This window comes from Delphinapterus leucas, chromosome 16 (genome assembly GCF_059928025.1).
Source record: "Delphinapterus leucas isolate spDelLeu-1000000601 "Yukka" chromosome 16, BTC_Dleu_Yukka2, whole genome shotgun sequence".
Classification (NCBI taxonomy): Eukaryota; Metazoa; Chordata; class Mammalia; order Artiodactyla; family Monodontidae; genus Delphinapterus; species Delphinapterus leucas.
Window position 1 is genome coordinate 24614775 of NC_143144.1, and position 19509 is coordinate 24634283.

Sequence of the window (19509 nt, forward strand, 5' to 3'; positions counted from 1 at the left end):
AGTGCAGTCAAACACTACTGCCTGCTAAAGCGGTTCTTGACCCCCTCTGGAGGGACTTACTTCCTCCAATGGGCTCTCACGGCTACCTCTGGCTAGGCTGTGTCTATTTGGCAGCTGTTGTACCGGCTCAAGCCTTCCTAGAAACATCTCATTTCTTCCCTGGTTTCCCCAGCCCACAGAGGTCTCTCCCTTCTTGGGGTTCCTGGGTTATGAACCCCACGTGTGGAGCTCAGTTCATGGAAGGTAGCGGTTCTCTGTCCTGGCTGTTCATTAGAATCACCTGGAATTTGTTTTTTTAAAACCTCTTCATGCCCAGGTTGTATCCCACATCAATGGCACTGTCACCTCTGGGGTGGGACTCAGGCATTGGGATTGTTTTTAAACATCACAGATAATTCCAATGTGCAGACAGTTTTGAGATCCACAGACCACCTCTGAAAGCCGGGCATCCTGCCTTGGGATTACCCCTTCTACGTATGCACTATACCCACCTGCAGCAAGAGTGTAGGAAGAAAGTATTAGGATTTCAGTTTATATTTATTTGAAATCCTCTTCTTTTCTAATGTATATGCTTTACAATGTAGTACTTAATGTAGGGGAGCAGCAGCAATGACAGTGACTACTGAGAACATATTGCGGCCTCATCTAAGGCTCTCATCTAAGCACTTTACACTAAGCACTTAGTGCGTCACAAAAACTTGATGAAGTGGGTACTGTTATTATCCGTATTTTACAGATGAAGGAACTGAGGCCAGAGAGGTTGAGTAACTGGCCCATCACACCACCAGAAGGCAGCCGTGCCAGATTCCAACCCTGGCTGGCTCTAGCATCCACCTTTTATCCACAATGCCAATCTGCTCTCATAGCACACATGGATAATTTATAAACAAACAAATAAATAATACACAAATAAGATACAGATATCAGGGGTCCTGCTTGACATTTTTTACTGATAAGTTTTCATAATCAAATAATTAAACCGTGGTGGCAGGAGATGAGCCCTTGAGGCAAGGTCTAAGTCTCAATCTTTCTGTTCCCCCACCCAGGGGCTAGTGAGCATCTAGGTCTATATATGCTTAATAAATACCTGCTCCCAGAAACATCTACTGCTTGATGATCGTAACAAATGGTTATCGACACTTGCCATGGGCCAGAGACTCTTATTCTTAATCTTCACAGCAATCCTGAAGGTAACTGCTAGATTTGGCCCCATTTTGCAGATGAAGAGACTGAGCAGCTCTGGAACTTGCCAGAGTCTGACTCAAGTTGTGGGATTGCCGAGCTTATTCTCTTCCACTGGTGAACAGGTCTACAGGGAGCAGCTTATGAAGGTGGGCGGGGGTGGGGGGGGTGAAAACACTGGGAAAGAGGCAGAGGTTTATCGTTCACTCCTTTGCCAGGTGCCCTTCCTTATTTGCCTGACAGGTAAACTCCTACCTACACTTCTTGCCCCAGTTCAAAGGCCACCTCCTCTAGGAAGCCTGCCTTCCTTCACGTTGCAGTTAGTTGCACTTGCCCTGTGGTTCATGTGTTGTCTTCCCCACTGGGAGGTTCCACACTGGAACAGGAGCTGGAGTTCCTTGAGTACAGGGCTGGGTCCTACTGAAGGGGCATCCGCTGAGCGGGCTCAGCAAACTCATAAGGGTGAGCTGAGCCTGTGCCACCCAGGCCAGAGGCGCCCCCACCCCGTAGGTTTTTCCTCCTCCTCTTCTTCTCCCTTCTCTTTGCTTTCCTTCTTCCTCCGCACTTGTCTCCTCCCTCCCTGCTCTGTGGTCCACCCGGTCCTATCTTCGTTCTTCTCCCGCCCTCTTTCTCCCGCTCCTTGCGCCGCCCAGGGTCCGGAAGCTGCAGTTCCCCCAGAGGCCTACAGAGGGAGCTGCTGCGCCACCTGCGGGGCCGTACGGCTGCGGCGCGCGCTTCCTGTGAGGTCAGGTGGGAGGAAGCGGCCTGGGAGCCGCGGGGACTGGACGCTGTCGCCCGTAGGTGAGTGTCCGGGCCCTGGGCGCGGGGGAACGAGGGCGCATCCCTCCCCTACCCCGGGCCTGGTCTCGGAGTCGGGCTCCGCGGCCCGGGCAGCGGCCTGTCCCACCGCGGCAGCAAGCCCATCCCATCCCCGTTCCCCGCCCCCATCCCCCCTTAGTGTCAGGTGGAGGGAGGGCCCGCCGCACCCTCAGCCCACCCAGCGAGGCGGGGTAACAAAGCGCAAAAGGACTGCGGAGGACCCTTTGGACACGCTTGGCCTTCTGCAAGGGCCAGCAGGCTTCAAAATGGGGACCCGCCAGCCCAGGCCACGGGCGTGAGAACAAGGGCTCTTAATCTCTTTTGGCGTGTGCGTCACGAGTGCTTTTGAGAATTTAGACGAAAACTGGCTCATCTTCTGAGAAAAATGATGGCCTTTACCCAGATTCGGGAGAGGCGTGGAAAGGCCCCCATCTCCAGCCCGTGGACCCCCTTGTGGGCTGTGAGTGGGGCCTCAGCAGCATCCCTCATCCCATATTTCGGGAAGGCTGGCCGTGCCCGCCTGGTGTTACCTGAGAGGTGAGGGACAAGTGAGAGTACGCCCTCTGCAGGAAAGTAGCTCTCCCCGATCTCCTGCGGGGAGAAGGCCTGAGTCCTTAGCATCTCCCTGGACCATTTTTTAACGGAAGGGAAATGGAGACACTGGGGATCCTGGTGTCCTGGACTCCCTACTAGGGCCAGAGTTCCTGGCTTCATGCTCTTTCTCTGCTGCCCACGGATGAATGGTCCCGGGTGAGTGAAGTAAGCCCCTCTGGGTCCCCAGCTGTATCTGCCCCGGAGGAGTGTTGGGAGGTGTAAGTGAGATGAGCCTGGGTGGACTTTCCACAGGGCCTGGGCCCCAGCAAGGGTTGTCATCCCTATTGCTGGAGGTGGTGGTTAATAATAAAACTTCCTTCTCCAAGAATCTTTTTGATAGTTTTCCTAGTGGACTCAAAGTCTAAAAGATTTTTGTTTGGCAAACAACTTGTATTTATTTCTCTTCTTTTTATTAGTTAGACACACTGCCTACTCAGCATGGGTCACCAGTGTGAGCACCCAGAATTACAGTTTCTCCCACTGAAAGCAAGCTCTTTAACGTTGGTAAATTTTTTCCTTCAGGTGTTTCGAGTTCTGGGGAAAGGTGCAGCCCAGCTGGAACCCATAGCTCCTGGAAGGATGGTTCGGATCTTGGCCAATGGGGAAATTGTGCAGGACGATGACCCTCGTGTGAGGAACACTACCCAACCACGCAGCAGCACCCCTCGACAGGTAGTCGCCCCGCCCCTGTGGAGGGGAGCAGCTGGCCTCCCGTCCTCTGTACCAGTTACTCCTTAGCTCCCAGAAGCTCCCTTTCTGGTGATTAACCTTCTCTAGCCCGAAGTCCTCTTTGCAGAGAGCCAGGCTGAGCAGCATGGGGGTTTAAGACTTGGGGAAAACCCCAATAGATTTGTTGCCCAGCCCCCTGCCTCCCCAGCTCTCCTTCCTCCAGGCAGCCTTCCCAGACTTTAAACCCAAGAGCTCTCTCTCCCTTAACCTGGTCAGCAACCCCCACTGGAGCCAGCATCTTTTAGAGTCTGTTGGATGAGAGGGAAGCCGGAGAGTAAGTGGAGAAGAGGAACCCACGGCCACACAATGATGAGTTTAAAGGAAGGAGTGAGGAGTGTTAAAAATGCCTGCTCAGATGCTGTGCCCTGGGTGTAGTCCCACCCTCCTTGCCCCCTTCCTCTTCTCTGTCCCGGGCAGCTTCTCCCTGACGTGACATAGGGAAGCTGGACTGGCATTTTCTGTGCTCTGAGAGCTTGCGACTCAGTGGTTGGGATCCCCAAGGGTGGCATGTGAGGATTGCTGAGAAAGGAGGGCACGGCCCTGGGTGGCCGTAGGGGAGAGCAGGGCCCCACCCAGAGGGTTCCCTCCTGCCTCTGGTGCCTCAACTCCAGCGAAGCTCTCTCTGGATTCATTCGTCTCTCTCTGTCTTCACCTTCCAGAGCTTTCTCAATAGGGGCCATGGCGCCCCGCTGGGGGGTCCCGGCCCTCGCCAGCAGCAGGCGGGCGCCAGGCTGGGTGCCGCTCAGTCCCCCTTCAGTGACCTCAACCGGCAGCTGTTGAACATGGGCTTCCCCCAGTGGCATCTGGGCAACCACGCCGTGGAGCCGGTGACCTCCATCCTGCTCGTCTTCCTGCTCATGCTGCTTGGTGTGCGTGGACTCCTGCTGGTGGGCCTCGTCTACCTGGTGTCCCACCTGAGCCAGCGGTGACCTCCGGGGGCTGCTGGAGCAGGTGTGTGGGAGAGGGAGCTGCTGGGCCTCGGTGTGAGAGCGGGCACCTGGGGAGGAGCTTCACTGGTGCCTTGAACGTGTGCTCAGAGAGCATGTTTCCATGTTGTGTTAAGCATGAGGCAGAGGGAGCCTCTAGTCCAACGTTCCCAAAGGATCAGGTGATACCCTCATTCCCTGGAGATGCATTTCGGTCGTATCAGGCATTAAGCACAAAGTCAGAGCGAGAAAGGGATTCCCTTTCCAATTCTCACCCAACCCTTTTATGGCACGAAGAAAGTCTCTGCTGTGTGCCAATATGTTCTTGTGCGTCTGGAACACGGGCTGACTTCCCCGTTACTAGGGAGCAGGCCTTGAGCTTAGGGCAGGTGGGAAAGGTTTCCAGACTTTTATAGCTCTGTTTTGTTTTAATGGTATATTTTTATTGGCTACCTTTTATTTACGACAGGTGGTACTGGTATTCTCCTTATTGTGGTGGCGTTTTCAATAAAGAAATTTAAGTAAAAGTGAGTCCATGTAAAGACATTCGTAAATAATTATACAACTGCATGTAGATCTGGAAGACGTGGTGAAAGTGGTTTGGGATTGGGGACCAGGTAGAAGGGGGCATTTGACCTTGGAGGGTGGTTTCTAACCTCTTCCTGATAGGCTCTGAGAGCAGGGGCAGGGGGCCAGGTGAAGCCTGTACTTGGGCCCCTTGACCGATGCCTGGATAACTCTGGCTTACTCTGAGATGTTGGCCTTGTCCGGGGTGGTGTGGGAGAGATTCTCTGACCAGAAGGGCCAATGAGGCTGTGGGGTCAGGACAGCCAGGGTGCTGGCCTCCCTTCCCAGGGTCTCTGACCAGAGGCTGCTCAACCTCGCTCAGTCTCCTGAGGCTCTCATAGCCTCTAACCTCGGCACACTCTCCTTAGAAAGCAGGGGTCTTGGCGCTGACTACTCGGTGCACGTGGGCTGAGGGTGCCCTGCTTTCCATGAGTGGAGGCCTTGAGTTATGGCTGGTTGAGCCCTGGGTCTGTGTGGAGGCCCTGCTGGGCGGCGGGGTGTGGCATCGGATGGCTGAGGGCTCTGGGCCTACAGTGCTGGCCGTTCAAGGTCAGGGAGAGGCTGTGTGAGCTGGAGGGCTTCCCTGGCTCAGGGACCAGATTTCTCACCTCACCTTCCTCTTAAGATCCTTCTTGGTCTGGTGGTTTGGGGGAAGAAGGCAGGTTTTAGAGGTGCTTCTTGAAAGCCAGGGCCGGGGCAGCAAACCATCATGGGGTGTATGTGGGGGGAGGATGGGGCAGAGAGATGGAGGCTGATTCCATCCCTCCGGAGAGCCTGTGGTGCTGCGGGGGAACAGAACCCTCTTCCCCCGCCCTTGTGCCCACCGCTGCCCTTGAGGGGGCTGGCGGCCTTTATCATAGACATTCCCGGGGGAGCTTTATACTGTTCAGATAGGACTCCTATCTCAGGGTTTTCTGTGTCTTTATTTCTACAGACAGGGAAGGGAGGGTCTGGCTCCCGGCGGTTCCTCTGGGGCCTGGGCAGGGGAGGTGGTGCCCAGGCCTGGTTGGTATCCCAGATGTTCCCCGTGGCATCTCCTTCTGCCCAGCACATCCCCCAGCCCCAGGCTCCTATGGCTCTAGCCCAGCAGCCATGGGGGAAGGGATGATCCTCCACAGCACTCCCTCTCCTGACACCCCGCTTCAGTGCATCTCTCTGCGGCTGGGCTTTCCCTTTCTTTTTGCCTTGCAAAGCTGGGGGACTTTCTGAAGAAATAAATCTTAAGTGGACCCTCAATATATAAAATTCCTTGAAGGGGTATGAATCAATCTGAGTCCACAAATTCAGGGCTGAGAACTGTGTCTTTTTCCATAATTCAGTTTCCATTCCCAAAGCCTGAGGCCTTTGAGGAAAATTGAGGGTGCTTTAGAGAAGGCAGGGCTTTCCTTCCTGCTTCTGACTAGGAGACAGACCGGGGCAGGCCCTGGGGGGCAGGAGGAGCCCTGGGCACCGCCCCAGGGACTTGTTAGCCAGCCTAAGGGAAGCAGCTGGGGGCTGGGACGAAGTGAGTTGTTTAAGAAAGAAGTGCTTTTTGTTGATTGAGCTCGACACAGACCCAACAGAGCTGCGCTGGTTGAAGTGGCCCGGGGCGAGGGCCCAGGGGCCCACCTCTCGACCCTCCTTTCCTCAACCAACCTTCCCTATGCCCCTCGGGCTCTGGGCAGTTTGCTAAGCAATGCTCTGCCTCACTTCTCAAGGTCCAGGGTCCGAAAGTCTGCCTTGGCAGAAGCAGCGTGCTGAGGGAAGGCGCCCCCTGGGGTTGTGCAGCCTGTGGAGCTGCTATAAGCCGTCTGGGGGCCGCGTCTCCACCTCTTGTGTGAATGCCCTTCAGTGGGCTCTCACCCGCCTGCGCTCAGAAATCATGGTGCAGGCATGTTCTGAGCAGGTAGAGGCTTGTTGCCTGGCTGGGTGGCCAGATGCAGAGCCCGACGGGCCCCTGAGAGAGGCCAAGGGCCACCTTGGCCTAGTGTGCATCCTAGCTGGAGGCTTGCTGAGGAGGGTGGGCCCTGCCTCCTCTGCCCCCCCCTCCCCGCCCTGCCTGCTGCGTGACGGGACCCCCCAGACTGGGCCACCTTGGGGGCAGATTTCAAGGGAGGTTTCTGCTAATTGCTAGGGCTAATCCTCGGAGCCCTGTGTCTCCGTGTCAGGTTGGATTTGCGGCCTGGCTGCCTCGTGAGCCACAGCGGGGTTCACACCAGGCCTCCGCCGCCTCCATGGGGCTGGAAATAACTCCCACCCCCCGTGGGGTTGTTTGACTCCCTGGTTGGGGCCACCTGGTGAGGAGCTGCTGGGGTCCGACTGTGTGTTGCTACTCCATCTCCCAGGACGAGCGGCCTCCTGGGCCCTTCCTTCCACAAGTTCCAAGCCCTTTGCTCTGCATGCTTTACCACTCCCTGCCCTCCAGCTAGCCTGCCGGTGGGGACCACAGTTCCATATCCCCGGAAGAGACACTGCGCCTGAGAGAGAGCTACATGATTTGCTGCCTCCAGGGCTCTTCCTGGGCCTTTTGGCAGAGGCAGGGACTTGGGCTCCCTGACTGGGGACTCTGGCTCTGTGAGTTGAGGAAAAACCCTGGTGTGGTGCTCAGAGCCTCTGCCCAAGGACACCTGACCTTGAGGGCAGAGAAGACCCCCCAACCCTGGCCAGCTGGACCCTGGAGGAAGCTTGCAGGCCCTGCTCTCCTTTGTGGGTCCATGACCTTGGACAGCTCACTCAGTCTCTAGGGCCTTGTTCCTCATCTCTAAGGAGGGGTGATGGTCCCTCTGGGTCCCTCCTGCCGTCCGGAGCCTCAGGGATCACCCTCAGTGCAGTGGGTGAGGGAGATGGACAGAGGGCATGGGGAGGACTGCTCCAGCTCCGGCACCTCCTCCTCGGATGCTCTGCCTTGGACCACAGCTCCTGTGCTGTGGGCTTAGCCAGAGCAGCCACCATGTCCCAAGCTCCTAGGACCCCCAGCTGGGGTCGTGCTGGGCTTCTAAGACCAGTGTCACCATCCACCCACCTTCTCCTGTTGGAGAAGAAATGCAGCTGCTTCTCTCACCCCTGGAAGCTGAGGGGCTTGTTGCAGGTCTCGAGTGTCAGGACAGGAGGAATTTGCCAAGTGTGCTGTGTGCCTGACACTATGCTAAGCACTTGGTGTCATTTAATTGTCACTAGAACTTTATGATCGAGGTACAATCACTGTCATCATTTCACTGCTGAGCATACTGTAGAGCATTTATAACTCGCCCCCAGGACTCCCGCCCCCCTCCCACCCCCAGGTGAGTAGGGGGTGGAGCTAGGATGCAGACTGAGGCCAGGCCCACATGTTCGACCACGCCTCTGTTCACCTTTGGTATATGTCAGCATCACCTCCAGACTTGTTTCAGGTGCAGATTCCCAGGCCTCACCATAGAGTTTCTCAGAAGCGCTGAGGGATGTGGTCCAGAGCCTGCCTCTTACAAAGCCCTCCAGGTGATTCTGATGGAGGGTTTTGAGTGAGGGGTAGTTCATCTCCTGACTGTGCAGAGGGTGCCTGTGGCCCAGAGAGAGGAGAGAAACAGGGCAGGAACAGGCCTCACTACCTGCTGGGACCCATTGTGACCACTAGATCAGCTCTGTGAGGGCGGAGGGCACAGGGTGGGTGTGAGGATGCCGGCTGCAGCTGCCCGGCTGGGTGGCCTCCCTAGCTTCCCAGCTCTGGGCCACAGCCATTGAATAGGGTGCAGCCCTCTTCCCTGCTTTCCTGAATGCATGACGTTTCACAGCAAAATGGCAAGGGGAGAAATCCAGTTACCTCATGTAGGGTCCCTGAAGGATGGTACAGGTGAGGGTGAGGGAGGCAGAGGGCTTTACCCCCAAAACTAGATGGAGAGAGAAGCCTGCAACCTGTCTAGCAGGGCACGACGGTGGGAGAAGCAGAGCTTAGCCCTCCTTGTGCTGCTGCCTGGGACCCCACAGAGCGAGAAAGTTCAGGAAGCAGATGGAGTGCTTCAGTGGAATTGCAGACGGCGTGTGTGTGTGTGTGTGTGTGTGTGTGTGTGTGTCTATAATCCTTCGGTTAGTGGGTGGAGGGAGAGCTGAAACCATTTGGCTTTAGGGACCCAGAGCTTGGGAGGAGGAAGATAAAGCTGTCCAAATGAGGCTGAGCCTTTAGGGCAACTACCTAAAGTGCAGGCTGCCAACAGCTGGATGGGGGAGGGCTGGTCTGCATTCACTGGGCCACCAGCTTTTAGTCCCTCCCATGTTGGGCCCTACAGGAGGCTGGATGCCTGGGTTCAAATTCCAGCTCCGCCTCCAGTCAACCAGTGACCTTGGGCAAGGTCCACATTCTCCCTGCCTCTCTGTGCCCTCATCTGCACCTCCCAGGGATGGGAGGGTCAGCATATTAATCCATGGGAAGCGCTTAGCAGTTTCTGGTGCAAGGTTAGCACTTGATAATACCATATTCACAAAGCAATGGCATTAGGGTTTATGTAATAGTTTTCTTTAGAGCAACATACAATTTACTTAAAATATTTCCAAAAGGAAGACTCATATTGCTATTGCAAATTGAAGACCAATGTTACTTGCCATTCCTAGTAGATATTAGTACAAGTAAATTGAGTATAGAGAAAATAACATGATTCCATTTTCACCCTTTAGCTAGCTGCCGCTGTCAACCAAGGCTCTAAGCCTGATGCCTTTTTTCTTTGTTAAAAAGGCAGTTTACCAGGATTTAGAAAGGTATTAAAGACCTGCTAGCATCTCACTGAGGCATTCCCCCTGATGGATTCAGAAGACTGAAGAGAAATGAAAAGGGAATGGCTTTCTCACTGAATGATTCAGTGCTGTGTTTGTGAATTGCTTACAGTCACCTTGTGCACCCCAGATCATTTCATGTGAAGGCATCCTACCATGTGAAAGCATCCTACCTACAACTGTGGGAAACACTGTATGATCTTGGGCAAACTGTTTTTAAAATTTAGTCTTTGAAACAGTTCATTTGCATGGTTCAAAGATCAAGTGATGTACAAATGCATATGGACAAAGTCTCCCTCCCTCCCCTGTCCCATCCATCCATCCATGCATCCCCCCTCCAACCTTATAACTACTGTTCTTAGCATCTTTTAAATCCTTCCAGAACTTATTTATGCAATTATGTGCAAACACAAATATACTAATTTTGTCTTTTTTAATATAAATAATGGAAAATTAGACACGTTTTCTGCCCTCTCTTTTTTACGTTAACAGTATCCTGGACACATTTCATATTAGTGCATAGAAAGCTGCCTCATTCTGTAGAGTTTTGGTATTGAGGTGAGTTGTTGACCCTCTTTTGCTCTCAACGGAATCATCTGTACCACAGGGGGTTGACCCAGTTGACCCCCAAGGGCCTTGCAGCACTGACCTTGAACCACTCCATGGGGCTGTTTCTCTGAAATGAGGGGACCCTGAGAGAAATGTCCCCCTTCTTCAGGGCTGGAGGAGGAAGCTCCCTGGATGGTTTCACCTTGGTCCTAGGTCTGCAGTCTGTTCAGCAGACATTCAGGAAGAGTGTCCTGTGTCCCAGGAGAGGGTGAGGCAGGAATAGCCTAGGGAGTCACACCCAGTTCATTTTCTCTGTTCCCTTTGCAGTCGGATGGGATGCCTTTCCTGTCTTCCCCTGGCTTTGTCTGGCTCAGCTCAGCAAGGAGGAGGGGAGGAGGCATGGTGGCCTCACCTGAAACCTGTCCTCCTGAGTCAGGCTACACCCTAAGGTGAGCCTGGCGGGCCTCTCCACCACCTCTAACAGAGAGGCGTGACCCTCCCCTGGCCTCCTTCCATTCTGGAAAAACAAAGGGGCAAGGGTGGATTTCCTTGAAGGCCCCTCTCAGCTCTAAAACTCGACAATACCTGCCAGAGGGCCTTGCCCATAGTAGGTGCTTGATGGACTTTGCTGCTGACATGGCCTGGCATTGCCACTGTCACTGTCCCTGTGCCCCCACCCCCTTCCCACCACACTTTTGATGAAGATCTAGATGAAGGAGATGGAGGGAAGCTGTGAAGAATGACAAAGCCTCAGGCTTTCTTTAGCTCTGACTGAATGAAGTCCTGTTCTTGTGCAGGAAGACCCTGGAGACCCCAGCGATCCTGGTGTGTTGGCCTGAAGGGCTGTGAATGTTGTACCATGGCGCCATCTGGTGGAATGTCTCTGCAGGAGCATGATCTCCATCCCTCCATCGAATCATCCTTCCTCCTGGCCCAGGTGAGTGCTCCACTCAGCCAGCCCAGGCTTACGATTGCCTTGCATTTCCGTGATAGCAGAACTCGGGTTTCTCGTGGAGAGTACATGCGATTCCACTGGAATTAATTTACTATGGTCTCATCCTGGGGTAAGACTCTTGTCTCGTTTCATCCTCCCACAAAGAAAAATAGACGTCTTTCCCTTTTCCACGGATGGCGACTCTGAGGCTTGGAGAGGTTAAAGCAACTCACACGTGGTTGCACAGAGATGGCAGATCTGGGCTGGGACCCCTAGTGGAGGGGAGGGGGGAGGGTGCAGGGTGGCTGAGGCCCCCAGGAAGAGACTCTGTCACCAAGGGCCTTGGGCCTGTTTTGAAGAAGAGCCCCTGGTACTTAAGCCTCCAGGGTAGGAGTTGGAATGAGAAGTCTCACACTGGGTGATTTTCTAGTCCAGGATTGCTGTCATCACGGAGGTGGCCCCAGCAAGAGAGACTCACTTGTTCTCTAAGTCTGGGCTCTCTCTAGATTGGGTTTGGGGGGAGCTGTGTCTAGTGCAGCCTGCCCAGTGCAGTGCCCACCAGCACTTCCACACTCACCTGTCTTCATTCCGCCCAGTTTCCTTTGATGAATGTGATTTTGTGATCTGGTGCCATTCAGGACACAGTGTCCCTTGTGTAGTGCTTGTCTTTTACATAGGAGGCAAGGAGTAAGGGAGTCAGATCTCCCACTTGCTAGTTGTGTGCCTCAGCTTCCTCATCTGTGAAATGGGGAGAAGGTGTCATTTAGGGCTGTTGTGAGGTCCAGATGGTAGACGTGTATAGTACCTGGTGTGTAGCAGCGTGCCGTGGTGATGGTTTGTATTGGATCCCTTCCTGCAGTGCTCATTGGTGAAAACTGGCTGTCCTTAGCCAACAGTGTTCAGAATGTAATTTGCTTTTGAAATTCCAGGAGAAAAAAAACTGAGAACATTTCCAATATGGCACTTACCAGTATACAGCAGCTACGAAGTTTGCCTCTGAGGCACTGGCCTGGGCTAGAGCCCGCTGCAGCCTAGGGGAGGTGTTTCTTTTGCAACTTTGAGCTCACCTAATCCTGAGAAACCATCTTCTTCTGATGAAGTGACTAAAATCCAGATGCTTTCCGCAAGGGAAGGGACAAGGCAACCACAGATGCCTGAGACAGAGTGTTCCCTTCCCTGTGACAGTGATTCTCAACCCCTGCCGCACAATAGATTCACCTGGGTGGGCAGCTTTAAAACTTGCAGTGTGGGGTCCAGCCCTGGAAGCCGGGCTGGGCTGGCCAGACTTGCTCCTGGCAGAAGCCTCTCTCGCCATGGGGAGTGGGGTCTGTGGTGCCTGTCCTTTCACACACTACTTGGTTCTTTCCTGTGCTCCCAGCCCCTGATGAAGGCTGGGCCCTAATCAGAGTTTAGGGATCATTGAGTGAATTGCATGAGAAGGTACAAGCGACCAGCCGAACTGAAAGGAGAAGGGCGACCCAAGGGCAGAGCTCACCCTTCCTGCCTTGGCTGGGTGGATCCTGTGACTTCCGGTAGATCGGGAAAAAAAAACTGTCACCTGTGCACTTGGCCTTAATTCTCAAGTTACAAATACAGACAGTCCCCCCTTGTCCACCCCTAGCACAAGTGGTTGAAAGAGAGGGAGGGAGGAAATAGGGAAGGAGGGCAGGAGGGAGGGAAGAAGGAAGGAAGGAAAGAACCTGGGTCAACAGTGTAAGTGCAGCCCTGACTCAGGGCTCCTGGGGCTTGTTGTGCTGTCTGCCTGTGTCCCTGTGTTTCTCTAAATGAAGCAGTAACCCTCCCGTAGAGACCACCAGATGAGGACTCCCCGAGTCCCCTGGCCCCTTCGCTGCCCCTGCCTCGGGAGCTGAGGGTCCCCTCTAAGGCTGTAGTCTCCATGCATCCCTATCCTTCTGCTGTGCTGCTCCCTGGGGTGGGGTCCTTAAACCAGGCCCAGCCCTGGGGTGTGGAGGGTGCAGCGACCCTGACATCACCATACACAGATGTCATGAAAATGATGCATTGTGGCCTCACAGCTCAGGAAGGGAATTGCGCTGGGGACGCTTGCTACCTTGTTTTCTCTGCGCCATTCCCCGGGTAGTTCGGCTCTTGCCCTTTGCTCCCAAACCCTTGAGGAAACAGGACCTGCTGTATGTGGCCTCTAACTCCCAGTGCCCTAGTTATACGGGGTTGGAGACTCAAATGCCTTCAGGAGCCTGGCAGGTGGCTGAGAGAACCATGTGAAACAGCTGGGGACCAGGCTATAGGGAGGGGTGGGGTCTGTGGAGAACTGGGCAGAGAGCATTTGCCTAAAGGCCTTCATGTGGCTGCACAGCACCGTGCAGGGTGAAGCTAACGCTGCCAGCAGGCCAGTCACAGGGCTCTTTGCTGTGTAGTCTCTAGAGCCTGTGTCACAGCTCCCTCTTCCCCAGTTGCCGTGTGGCCTTGGCAAATCAAGCCTGTTTCCTCTCTGTAAGTAGGGATAATAATACCCCCTATTAGAGTTGATGTGCTGACGAAAGTGAAGCGATATATTCCTTAAATACTGCGTAAAATACTCTTGATGTAGCACCTGTATTCCCTTTCTCTGCATGTGACAAATTACCAAACACTTAGCACTTAAGCAACATGTTTATCACTTAAGTTTCTGGGCGTGGCTTAGCCAGGTCTTCTGCAAGGCTGCAAACAGGAACCCCAGGACTGGGTTCTCATCTAGAGGCTCGACTGGGAACAGTTCGCTTTCAAGCTCTTCGGGGTATTTATTGGCAGACCGCGCTTTCTTGCCGCCGTAGGACTCATGGCAGCTCTTTCTTCAAAGCCAGCAATGGAGAGAGACTCTTAAGCAAGTCCACCAGCAAGACCGAGTCTTACATAACGTAATACAATCATGGGAGAGACATCCGGTCACCTTTGCCGCACTCTGTGGGTTAGAAGCAAGTCCCAGGGCCCGCCTACAGTCGAGGGGAGGGGATCCCAGAAAAACATGAACATCAGGAGGCCAGATCACGTGGCCACCTGAAAGTCCATCCGCCACAGCACCTGAAAGATTGTTGGACATCATTACGATTGATTGGGTGCCACAACATGCCAGGCAGTGACGCGGGGGTCGGAGGGGGGGGAGTTCGTACATATCATTCCATCTATTTTTACTGTTCTATGAGTAAATGGAAACTCAGAGAGGCCAAGCAAGTTATCTAAACTCATCCAGCTAGTAAGCGACACAGCAGGATTTAAACCCAGGTCTCTGCTGTCTTCCCTAGACATGACATTCGAGGTCAGGGTCAACTTCAAGCCATCCCTGAGGAGCCCTCTAACACCCCAAAAGTATTTTGTTCTGGAGGTCAGCTCTTTCCCTGGGTTCAAGTCCTTCAGCTCTTGTTCTGCTAGGTCCTGTCCTTGGCTGCTGAATTTCTCTGTACCGCCTTCCTTTCGCTCTGTCCTCAGACACTCCTTGAAATGGTTTGGGTTTCTTGCCCCAGATTTACATTCAGCTTCAATTTATCTGTCCATGATTTTTGTCTCTTTTTAACTCCTTCCCACTCAACAAAACTCTACAAACACTCTCCTATGAGGAAAGCCCTGGGCTGGAGACTCCCTCTGCCCCCAACATTCTTACAGTCTAATGAAGAGGCAGCATGTTCATTACTAACCCCAGTCCAGTGGTTCAGAGCTTTTTGAGGATAAGGACAATTAAAAACTAAAACAATACTGTTCTTAAAGAAGATTAAAATCATTTTCTGTCAAGAAAATGAATAAAAACATCAGAATTAGACAATACAGAGAGGGTTTGGACACCTTCACAAAGTCATCAGGCATCTAGGTCCCTCTTATCCAGCAGCCCTGCCTCATGGTCCAAGATGGTTGCTAAGCTCCAGCCATCATGTCCTCATTCCAGTCAGCATGAAGGAGGGAGAGGCAAAGATTAATCATCCCTAACCACCCAGATCAGGTCATCTCTCCAGTCATATGCTCCCTTGGCACTTTTGCTTCCCTTTCAGAATGGAGAGTAATTTATTCTTTGTGTCATTATTTGTTTGATGACCGTCTACCACTCTCCCTTACCTCTCACCAGACTAGAAACTCCATGAAATCTGGCATCATATCTGTCTCCTCTGTTGCTCTAGCCCTGTTGTGCAGCACTGTGCCTGGCACATAGTAGGTGCTCCACGAATAGCTATTAACAGGAGGAACACTTTTTACATGTTGTCAATATTATGATGAGTCAGAGTTGGCCTGGTCCAAATCCAGAGTTTCTGAATTGAGTCTGTAATGATGAGTGCTGCTATGGGCCAGGCCCTGTGCTAAGGGCTTCACATGCATTATCTCATTTTAATCCTCACCAGAACTCTGGGAGGTAGATACTGCTGTTATCTACAATTGGCAAATGGGAAAATGGCACCAGGTCATGGAACTACTAAATGTGAAAGCTGTGATTTGGACTTGGCTCTCCTGACGCGAGTCCTGTATTCACTCACTTCCTGCCTTTCTGGGCTAGCCACCATTGCCTCCAGACCTCCCCCACTGCAGCCCTGGCTCTCTTGGTTGCAGCAGACAGCTCAGCAGGCATTGATGCAATCACAGGGGCTCAGGAAGCCTTCTGCATTTGGCACCGTGTCCCAAAGTGGCATCTCTCCTGCAGATGTGGTAGGCACCAACACTGATTGGGAGAATGCTGGTTCCCCAGCTTTCCTTCTCCTCTTAACAGCTTTTTAGGAGCCTTTGTGGACCCGGGAGCTTTCTCAGGCTACAGAGGAGGGGTAGGTGGGATTGCAGGGCCTGGGACATGTCTTGTAGTGGGTGCTGTGTGTTACGGTGCTTAAGCTTTTGCCTCCCTCTCAGCGGGGCCCACTTGGTAAAGGGAGGGTGACGGGGAAACTCTGGTGCCTTCCAGGCTGCCCTTGAACCACGTGGGGCTTACAGAGCCCCCAGTCCAAGGAACAGTACATTGGGGGAGGGGTTCTGGTATCTCCCCTCAGACTCAAAGAAATATTCCAGATAGGGGCTAAATTCTGGCTTGAGTCAAGGAATCAGAGTATCCAAGCCATAAAGAGCCCTTCTAGACCTTCATTGCACAGATGGGACATGGGAGCCCAGAGAGGGAATTGACTTGCCAAGATCAGACACCGAATGCGACTGTGGCTTATTTGACTGAAGAGTTCATCTGGCCCACAGGCCGTCCGAGGGGGCGTGGAGGAGGGTACCAGTTTGACCCCCGGCTTGAAGAGGTTGCTGAGGCTCAGTGGTGGGGGCCACCCTGGGCCCCGCCAATTCTAGTCACTGCTGTCTTGCTCCCAGTGGTCACCAGCAGGTGGCGCTAGGCACACAGTGGCCACTTAACTCCCAGAAAAAGGGAACCACAGACCCGTGTCTGGGAGTAATCAGGGAAGAGGCTGGTTTTGGGGCCCACTTCCAATCACCTTCCCTCTGGAACCCCTGTGCTTGGGCACCCTGGGGGGAGGAGGGACCGGAGGCCCCAAGTGGGGTTCCTCTGGTTCCAGACCCTTTGGGGGGTTGTTCTGTGGTCAGTGAGCAGGCGCCCCAGGGTATGATTCATTTACTCATTTTGAACAATGAGGGAGTAAAAGCAATGAGGACAAGTGGGTGCCTCGGCTGACGTGAGGTTCAGCCTGGGCTTCAGCTCAGTCCCCTTCCCCTCAACTCACTTGTACATGCCCATACTCAGTGCACAGGGCGCTTCCTTCTCTTCTGGGCAAAGCCCAGAGAACTCAGGATCCCCCTGAGAGGCTGTCTGGTTCCTAGAACCTTCCTCTCCTCCCTCCTTCCTTCTATCACCCTCTCTCTCTCTTCTCTCCATCTGCTCTCCCCTCTTGCCTCTCTTTCCTGCCCCTCGTCTCTCTCCCCTCTTTTCTCCCTCTGTCCTCCATCCTGTTCCTCTGAGGGACCCTGCAGGTCTAGCCCCTGCCCCCAGCACCTTATCTGCAAACGCAAACAGGGACCAATACCAGTGGGTTTCTAGGATGTGGTTTCCGTGGCAACAGTGCATCTCCTGCCTCTGTGGTTCTCAGCCCTGGGCAGGTTGCTGTGGAGACTCACCTCACTGAAGAGTGATTTGTGGAACTGTTTTTCTTAGCTTCATCTCGTTCCTTCTCTCCAGAGATTCTGCCAACCCAAATGGGCTTTTTCCCACTGATGGCAGACCTGGAAGACTTCTCCAGTGGGCTTCCCTGCCCAGGGCCACAAAGGCCTGGAGAGCATTCTGTTTACTCAGGGTTCCCCTGGTAACCTTCTCCCGTTCTAATGGGGAGAGTAAGACACGGCTAGAGGCTGGGGTGAGGGGTCTCCACAGAGAAACAGGGCAAAGCAGACCCGGTTCCCACCTTTCCTGCCCACAGCGCCCTTCAGGACCCTTGCAGCGAACGATGTCAGCCCGAGAGCTTCCGCTCATCAGCCATGTTCCCCAAGAGTCCTCAGCTTTGGCGAGAAGGCGAGAGGCAGCAAGAGGGGTGTGGTGGGGAAAAGAGGGATGTGAACACGGGGGAAAAGAGGTGGATTAAGAGAGAGAAGAAGAGTATTAGGATAGGGGGAAAAGTGAGGCGAGGAGACAGGGATCTTAAGGGGAGAGGGAGAGGGTGAGGGTGAGGGTTCAAGTCACCACAGAAAGCCAACCCATGAATCTGTAGCAGGAGAATTTCTCTGGTGTTAATGTTCCTTGTAAATCACTCCACATCCCCAAACCCCAAACAGGCCTCTTTCTCTGCCAAGGAGAGAATGTGTTTGTTGACATAAAAACATATTAGGCGCGTTGTGCCCCCTCCCTCCCCCAAGTTGAAAGCCATTACAATAATTAATGAAGGCAGGAAATTAAAGAGTCGTTTTCCCCCATTCTCCCCAAATAGATCAGTTGGGGGGTGGGGAATATGTGCTACACTGCAGACAGGAGAAGCGGGGGCTAGAGGAGGGGGTGTGCAGAGACGTGTTTACAGACACAGCTGTAGACAAAGGACCTACTGGAGGGGGCAGAGGGGCTGGGGGCGGGGAGGAGGAGAGCTTGCTCTGCTTCCCTTCCTGGCTTACAAGGCATGAGGGGTTCTGTCACCATGGAAACAGGTCTAGGGGACACGAAGGAGTGTCAGTCCTCCACTCCTGGAGGCTCCTGGATTGTCCTCTGAATGTGTGATGGCCGGACCTCCCTTAGTCCTGGTGAGTGCAGGCAGGAGCCCTTTCTGGGGTGTTGGGTGAGGGCTGGTGGCCAGCTCTGGTCCCCCTCCCTAAAACCAACTCACTGCACGGCACAGGTACTGGTGGTGCAGCCTGAAAGTTCTGTAATCGGGTATACTTCACTGCAGATGTGACAAGCCAGTTTTAGCTCAGGCTGAGAATCGTGACAGTCTTTTAGGTAACTTGTCTCATTTTGCTTAATTTTGAGGTCTTAATGATTCATTCCTTCCTTCCCTCTTTTCCTCCATCCTTCCTCCTTCCTTCCTTTCCTCCCTCTCTCCATCCCTCAATCTTTCTTCCTCTCTTATTTCTTTGGCCAGTCTATTTTCTAGCCTAATTTCATATTTCTAGGAAATACTCATATGCAGATGGTCCCCAACGTATAATGGTTCAACTTAACAATTTTTCAACTTCACAGTGGTGCAAAAGCGATAACACATTTAGTCGAAACTGAACTTTGAGTCTTGAATTTTGATCTTTTCCCGGGTTAGCGATATGTGATGCTGGGCAGCAGCGCTGCAGCTCCATCAGCCATGCCGTCATGGGGATAAACAGCCGACACTCTTACAACCATTCTGTACCCACGCAGCCATTCTGCTTTTCACTTTCAGTAGAGTATTCAATAAATTACACGAGAGATTCAACACTTTAAAATAGGCTTGGTGTTAGACGATTCTGCCCAACTGTAGGCTACCGTCCGTGTTCTGAGCATGTTTAAGGTGGGCTAGCTAAGCTATTGTATGATGTGTGGCAGGTTAGGTGTATTAAATGCATTCTCCACTCACAATGGGTTTATCTGGACGTCACTTCATTGTGCAAATCGAGGAGGATCTGTGATGTAATGTGCTTCTTGTGTGACAAAAAAGGTTTAACCCGTTCCATCTTGTGTGTCTGTCTTGCTTCCTTTTGAGCCTTCCAGAATTTTCTGATATTTTTTCAAAACAAAACACACACAAGGGACACATAGTTTTTGACAGCAGGAGCCCGCAGTGTCCCTCTTTGCCTGGCAAAGCAGTAAAGCTATCCTTCTATAAAACAAAACAAAACAAAAAAATCTCCCCAAAAAACGAAACAAAAGAAAACGAGAAACCAACCCCCCCACACACAAAACACACTGTTTTTGTGTTTTCATATTTTGTGTGATATTTTCCATATCCTTAATAAACAGTATATAAGGTGTGATACTCCGTGGGTGATTCCCCATAACCTCCCCTGGTATCGTTTCCTCCTTTCTCTTGTTTTATTTTAGGCCTTGTGCATCTCTGAGCATTGCTTGGACTTAGCAGGCAGTTAGCTGTTGGGAAGGGGTAA

At 52.9% G+C, this 19509-nt stretch overlaps 1 protein-coding gene across 1 annotated transcript; it reads left to right on the forward strand.

Annotated features, from left to right (window-relative positions):
- Positions 1-1932: 1932 nt before the first annotated feature.
- Positions 1933-5182, forward strand: FAM241B (family with sequence similarity 241 member B). The gene is made up of 3 exons (XM_022590766.3): positions 1933-1983; positions 3118-3267; positions 3984-5182. The coding sequence occupies exons 2-3, from the start codon at positions 3175-3177 to the stop codon at positions 4251-4253; spliced, it is 363 nt and encodes a 120-aa protein (XP_022446474.1). The 5' UTR covers positions 1933-1983; positions 3118-3174; the 3' UTR covers positions 4254-5182.
- Positions 5183-19509: the final 14327 nt, after the last annotated feature.

What these genes read in the sequence shown, in the direction of transcription:
- FAM241B (XM_022590766.3), top strand. Translation starts at nt 3,175, where the DNA reads ATGGTTCGGATCTTGGCCAATGGGGAAATTGTGCAGGACGATGACCCT. An exon ending in GCAGCAGCACCCCTCGACAG is followed by an intron (nt 3,268 to 3,983) that starts GTAGTCGCCCCG and finishes TTCACCTTCCAG; the next exon opens with AGCTTTCTCAATAGGGGCCA.